At 53.6% G+C, this 6,911-nt stretch overlaps 2 protein-coding genes across 22 annotated transcripts in view; one reads left to right on the forward strand and one right to left on the reverse strand.

Moving 5' to 3' along the window:
* The window catches only part of LOC122363479 (tropomodulin-like), a 32,074-nt gene extending 26,936 nt beyond the window's left edge, over positions 1–5,138 (forward strand). For 6 of the 21 annotated variants that reach the window (XM_043332775.1, XM_043332772.1, XM_043332780.1 and 3 more), the window contains one exon: positions 4,475–5,138. In XM_043332775.1, coding sequence (XP_043188710.1) covers positions 4,475–4,548 — 74 coding nt within the window. In that variant the 3' untranslated portion in view covers positions 4,549–5,138. Of the gene's footprint in view, positions 1–824; positions 888–4,474 lie in introns of all 21 variants that reach the window. The other 15 variants (XR_006253374.1, XR_006253371.1, XR_006253377.1 and 12 more) reach the window with 6 other exon arrangements.
* Positions 5,139–5,409: 271 nt separating this feature from the next.
* On the reverse strand, positions 5,410–6,705 carry LOC122363480 (RING finger protein 212B-like). Its single transcript, XM_043332786.1, has 2 exons — positions 6,668–6,705; positions 5,410–6,392 (listed from the first exon to the last, which is right to left on the reverse strand). Exon 2 carries the CDS (start codon positions 6,382–6,384, stop codon positions 5,665–5,667), a length of 720 nt encoding a protein of 239 aa, XP_043188721.1. The 5' UTR covers positions 6,385–6,392; positions 6,668–6,705; the 3' UTR covers positions 5,410–5,664.
* Between the last annotated feature and the right edge of the window lie 206 nt (positions 6,706–6,911).

The following is a 6,911-nucleotide window of genomic DNA, read 5'->3' on the forward strand; positions in this document are numbered from 1 at the left end:
CCAGCGGCAGGCCGACGGCATGTCCTGTAGCTTTTCCATCAAGCTGCCGGCGTCGATGGCGCTGCCGGGCGGCGGCGCGGCGGCCGCCGGCGCCGGCGAATCCTCCGACGACGATGTGGCCGCGCTGCCCGAGCTTCCCGAAATGGAGGAGCCCGAACCCGAGCCGGTGCCGGGGCCGGCGGGCGACCACTGACGGTTGGTGGCGCTCGCTGGTCCGACTGCCGGCCGGCGCCGCCCGCTATTTGGCTGTCCCCGCCGTCCTCCGTGCACCGGCTAACGTCCCGCCTGGCGCGCTCCCCCGTCAGTAGTCGCGGTGCCGGTGTGTCCGCCCCCCGGTGGTGTGCTCGCGTGTGTTCCTGACTGGTCCGGTACCGTGCTCGCCGCATGAGGGTGTGAGGAGGGAGCGGTCGCCGACGGTAGTGTAGCGCGAGTGTGTTTGTCGCGGCGGCGCCGGAGCGATCGTGAGGCGTCAGTCATGCTGCTCTGGTGGTTGCAGTGCGGACGATGGGCCGCCGCCGCTCGTGACCTGGCCCGGGGCGGTGTTGGGCCGCCCCGGCCGCCCGCCGGACTCCGCCGCCGCCGCCCCGCGTAGGTCTCCCGCCGCCGCCCTCCGTCCGTCCGTCCGTCTGACTGGTTTGCCTAGTTGGCCTTGCTCCCCTGTTTGCTCCCCCCAGCAGCTCTGACCTCTCTGTCACCTCCGGCTCCGTTTCTATGCGGGAATGCGGCCGACTGAGCTAGCTCCGCGCTGCCCAGGCCCGTGTAGCGTGTGTGCTGCCCGGTTTTGTCTCGACTAACCCACACCCCTATTTTCTGTCTCGTTCCAGTTCGGAAGGCACGTCGAGAGGCTGCTTCCAAGTCGAAATAAGCGTGTGTGTGCTCTGCGCTAGGTATACTAATCCGCCTTTTTCTTCCATCTAATCAATGTTTTGCCCGTTTAGTTTCGATAGCTGTCATTAGTAGCATATGTTGCGCATCTCGCTTGTTGCATGTTTAGTTGCCATTGTTACGTTTGTAGGAAGGAATTGTTTTGTTTTGTGGTGAGGCGTTTTCATGTTCACTGCCAGTCCACACTGGTTGCCATTTGTTGCGTTGGTTGCATTCCAATCTGTATATGGCACAGGTATCATTACGGAGCGAGCGAAGCGAGCGGAGTCTTTCCTTAGATTAACGGAAATTTCTGAGTATGAGCGGCCGGCCGGCCGGCCGGCCGGCCGGCCGTGCGGACGCTTTTGCGAGGCTTATATCTCAGCAACCACTTGACCGATTTACACGCGGTAATTTTTGTAGGGTAGCTTCTGATTCCTTCTACCAAGTATTGGACTATTCCCGATGCATGTGGGTGACCCCTTATGCACGTGCCACGTGCAAAACCTAGAGGTGTCAGTTTTGTAATTGTTGCAATATCTCGGTAACTACTTGGCCGATTGCGCTGAAACTTGGCATGTAGGTAGGCACCCACTAGGCACTGCATATCCATGTGCCAGAGTTGGGGTGCTGCTGCACGTGCGCACGTGCAGGGGTCGTTTCCAGATCTCGAGAACGGCTGGACCGATGGCGCTCAAATTTGGTACACGGTTAGGGACCAGTTAGTAGGGTGCCGTGCACAAGTCAGTTGGGACCCATTTTGCACGTGCGCACGTGCAGGGTGCCGCTCCCAGATCTCGAGAACGGCTGGGCCGATTGTGCTCAAATTTGGCACATCGCTAGAAACCGGTCAGTAGGGTGCCGTGCACAAGTCAGTTAGAGGTACCCCCTCGAAATTTCGCACGTGCAAGACTCACCTCCTCGCTCGCTCCGTTAGTCGCCCCAAAAGGCGCTATACTGGTTTATCCCATTGCAAAGTATGTTTTGAATGACGACTCACCCTAACAAAGCGTTTCCTTCTTACGGCGTGCCGCCGCTGGACCGGTCAGCTGTGTGGATTGACGGACCGCCTGGCTGCGCTCGCTGCCCTTCTGCTCTGGCAATCATTTTTCACTGCGAACGTAATGTTTGGCGAATCAATCCACACAGCTGCCTGCTCCAAATGGCTATGATTGTAGAATTTAAGTAGCTTTGATAGTGTTAAATTTGTCATGGTGTCCGAAATTTTGGAACTAAGAAATCAGTGCCCAAGTTTTTTTTCTAATGATTCAGAATATTATTAAAAAAAACAATGTATTTTAAAGGCATAGGTATAATTTATTTTAAGTCGCCTGTTTGTACTTCGTCTAAAATTTCCGTCTCGTTATGAGATTCTGGACCATGTATTAGTATTGTATAAGACCGCACTGAACATTATTACGAGTAACAAAAATAGGATACCTTTTTTTAGAACAGCCATGAACTAGCCTCATCAAAGGATTATGGGCGGTGCAGCTACGGTTTTTTATTTTTAGATGAAATCTTGAAAGTATTGACAAAATGGTCTGACACTATGCTCGGGGTTACATGAGCAGAGTTAATACGCATTACAAACGGACTACAATGGTGAGCGAATAGGAAAATCCGTTCCTGATACGCATTTACTTGCTCATGTAACCCCGGTATATGAGAGGTTATGTCGGTCCAAACTTGGATTACGAGTTGTATTCAACTGGTCCGAAATTGCCGTGAACAACACATTCGATGCTATGGCTGGTAACTGGTAAGCAAAATTTCGTCTTGTTCGCTGCACGGACGCGCCCCTACTGGACAGTTGGCATGAGCCCTTGATAAGCAGAACCCAAAGTTTGGTGATCGTTGCACCTGGTGATTGCTAGGATCCTGGAGCGACCCGCTAGATATGGTGCAAGTTGTATAGATCTGCATGCCACCCAGCACCTTACAGGTCAGACCAAACAGGAACACTGACGTCAGAACATAACGGCTGACACCAACCCCCTCTGCATGTTTCTTTCCATCTACCTGTCGCTGGCATGGCAGAAGCCGCTGCTCTGTCTCTCTGTCTCTGCCTTCATCTCCCTCTCTCTTCCCCGACTCTAAATGGTGACTACACTAACTCGTGCCCGTCCTGTCCGGCCCCTCTCCCCCTGGCTGGTCCCGTTTTCAGGTGGCTAAGCGGTCCCCTCTCACGGGGTCTGGTCCATTTTCAGCTGGTGGCGGTCGGTTGGAGGTTTTGTTCAGTGTCTGCTACGCGCTGGCTTGTTATCGTTTAGTTTGCCTTGTCTGGCTGGTTTTGCTTCTGCTGCCTTTTGCCGCTGCCGCTGACGCTGCCGCTGTCGGTGTTGTCTTGTGACGGCGGCGTCCCGAACCGGTGGAGGCGCCCCGCGATCCGATGGCTGAGGGTACTGCCAATCGGCTCCGAGCATGGGTAGGGCGGAAACAGTCTCATCAGATGGCTACACAGTCAGAGATCGCTCAGTGCCAACGCAGATAGCTAGCCTGAACGGTACCAAATCGAGTCACTGGTCATAAATATCCAGAAGCTCTCACACTTAATTTTGATATTCTGATTTCTGAAGCGTATCTTTGCTGGCCCATTCTGTCTGATGACATGTTTCCGCCGAAAGACAGTAGTGGGTGTCTGGTTGCTGGCGGCTGCAAAGGTTCGGTCGGTTCGCCAGCTTTGCACCACCCCTTTGGTGACTCCTTTCACAGGTGATGGTCCACTAAACACGCTCACCACGCCCGAACATCTTCCAGGAAACGGAGACAAATAACAACATTTTAGCTTTGACTTGAACATCTTCCATGACAGCTATAAGCATATAACCTGGCCATTTGTTCGATTTGGTCTCATAAATTCCCAAACCGCGACAAGGCCCCGCCCCGGTCAGGGTTTTAAGCAAATTACTCTATCCGTTCCCCGGTGACCCTGGCTCCTAGGAGACACTCTCCTGGATCACGCGCGCGATCCGCGATGACGCCAGCAGGTCTGGTCCCGGGCCAGTGCCAGCTCTCAGCCAACTATGTCTGCACACGCTGCCAAATTCCCCCCGCAGCTCGACGGAGCTCCAATTAATTCGGCCATATTTTTTATTCGCCAATGAATTATAAAACGGCAGAGGGCTGTGGCCGTAATTTAAGGCACAATGACGCGAAAAAAAAACACTTTTAAATTTCATTATGTTGCGATCATTTTGATGACCGTTATTTTACCATGTCGATATTCATGCCATTTAGTGTTCGGCCTTCCCACTGATATGAATTATGCAGTGGTCTTCATTAAAAATTTTCTGGTCTAAATCATTGAAACAGCTCTATGACTGAACACGACTGGTGTGTCTTTGTACAACAGCACCAGACCTATTGGGAAGATAGGAATGGTAGGAAGCGCAAGTAGGAAGCAAGCAATATTACTTGGGTATTAAGGTTTATGTAGGTAGTATCGTAATGTAGTTGTATCAGATTTTAAAGATCGTAGTTGGTCTTAGCGGGTGCTTTTAAAATTAGTTTCCACCGCCCCTGAGCGCATGGGCTCACAAGACCTCCGCGCGAGGTCACCGTATCATCACTGCCGACCTGACCTGACCTCCGGTACCCCTGTCCACAGTGCGACTGAGGCGCATCGGCAGGGCCTGTCGCAACTCCACTGCCGGCTTCGTCCGGCGCCAGCTGCCGGTGTAGACGGCGGCGTCCAGCGCCGGCGCCCCGGGCGTCCGTGGGGCGCTCCCAGTCCGGCGCCCCGGCGCCCGCGGGGCGCTCCCAGTCCGGCGCCCCGGGCATCAGCGGCGAGCACCCAGTCCGGCGCCCGCGGGGCGCTCCCAGTCCGGCGCCCCGGGCATCAGCGGCGAGCACCCAGTCCGGCGCCCGGGCATCAGCGGCGAGCACCTTATGTAGTGGCTCCTCCTCTCGCTTGGCTTCTCTCCGCGGCGGTGGCGACCGGCCACCGGGCCGGCCGGCCGCCCGTGTCGAGAGCGCGCGCTCGCGCCGCCCGCCGGCCGCTTTCCTTGTACGATGCGCCGCCGTCGGGCGATGTGACTTGATGTTTTTACTTTTTACACATACTTTGCCGGGTGGTATAGCTGACGTGGGCCTTGTTTGGATGCGCGGACTCCCGGGCAGAGGCCCCATTTTACAGAGGACTCCGATGACACGTAGTCGCCGATGCAGCCTCATATTTTGTTTGCGAAATGAAAGTTTAGGACCTAGGTGCTTGTCCGAGTGGAATGGTATTTATGGATTTATTTGTATCAAATAAAATGTGCAAAATTGAATTTGTGTACTATCGTGCCGTGTGCGGTGACTGACAATGGTTGGTTGGATGAAATGCTGTTGGTATGTCGTGTAGGAAACGTATGCCACGGCAGTTGATCGTGCTTCTATCGTTCAATGTCGTCTGGTTACTCCATGTTGTTACCCCTGTTCTAGAGAAGGTCGATACCTTCGACGTTTGTGATTGAAAGTGTGGAGACGTCGTTGGCCTAGCTAGTTAATCGCTGGATTGGGTGTCCTAACTTCAGTAGGTACACCAGTAAACCGAGTGAACAGATGGCATTTCAATGTAGTACGACTTACACCATCGTCAGCAAGAAAAGGGTAACAGGATACGACAAAGGAACGATCACACGCAGAAAACAACTAGAATTGCGTGACATAGCTTCGCACAGCCAACTTCAAACACAAATCTAGGTAATGTTCGCACTGGAGCCGTGACGCATACGGGCTCGTGTGTCTTGTTCATATCGAGATCAGGAAGCCAACCTCGATGGGGCGGCGATGTCGCGGAACTTCACGCGGCCATCAGATGTTGTTGGGCGACTGTGGAACGCCGGGCGACGCGAACAGCTTGGCGAGCAGCGAGGTCTGGCGCTGGCCGGTCTGCTGGGGGCTGGTGGCCATCGGCAGACTGTCGCCGCCGCCGGCCGACGCCGCCAGCTCGAACGGCCGCGACCGGCGCACCACGTCCATGTAAGGGCTGCAGGAGGGTGCGGCCGCCGCCTGAGGCGAGTCCCGACACATGGGCCGCGAGCTCACCATGCCGCTCAGGAAGCCCGGCGAGTTGCGGGGGCTCTTGCGAGCCTGCATCCCAATCAGCTGCTGCTCCAGCTGCTGACAGCGCTTCTCCAGCTGCTGGCACCGCGCTTCAAGCTGACTGTTTGCGCGAGCGTTCAGCTGGTGAGCACGAACTTCGTTCCGTAAATGCTCCATGAGTCGCTGTCTGTGGCCGTTCTGGAAATCACTGACGGTCTGCATTTTCTGCGCGGCTTGTGTGAACGATGCTAAACAGCGGCGCGCCAGCTCCATCGGGTTGGTGAAGAACACCTCTACATCTGGCTTCATTTTCGATGACAGCGGTATCATTTTGCAATTGGACTGACAAACTTTACATTTTTCGTTGGCGCAAGCCATGCAACATTGGGCACAGAACACATGACCGCAGCTGGTAAGCAAAAACCGGCGCTTTTCTTGACCACGCTGCCCGGGCTGGACGTAACAGCCATTACAGTGTATCCAATCCATTCCTTGAACTATAACAGGACAGGTCAGATCCTGATCAGATAGGTAATGTGTTGGTACCTGACTCTACGCTATACGTAACTTCCAAGGACCGTGAGTTGTGACCGAAAACGGTCTCAGTCCGGCAACATTCACTTTGTCTTAGGTTCTTTCCCTTACAAATTACAGTACGTTTCCTAGCAGCTGAAACGTGAGGTTCCACATGTAAGACCAAGGCTGTAAGACTGATAAAAGTGGCTCTACCATTTATTTACGCGCTATGAAAATGGATCAAATATTTGCATACGAGCATTATGTTTGTTTACAAACGAATGTTGGCTCTCATAAATGGAAGCAAATAACCTTCCCATGAAGGTAATGCCATTTCCGTTGCCATTTACCCTAAAACCGTGCCTCATCGCAAAAAAATGAAAGCATTATCAGCGAATATAAGTATGACAGAAAATATTTTTTCAGACTTTCAAGATGTTTTACAACTCAGTAGGCCTAAAACTCAGCTATCGAGTGGTTATCGATAATAAATTGTAAAA

Source organism: Amphibalanus amphitrite, unplaced genomic scaffold (genome assembly GCF_019059575.1).
Source record: "Amphibalanus amphitrite isolate SeventyFive unplaced genomic scaffold, NRLGWU_Aamphi_draft 000623F_arrow, whole genome shotgun sequence".
Lineage (NCBI taxonomy): Eukaryota > Metazoa > Arthropoda > Thecostraca > Balanomorpha > Balanidae > Amphibalanus > Amphibalanus amphitrite.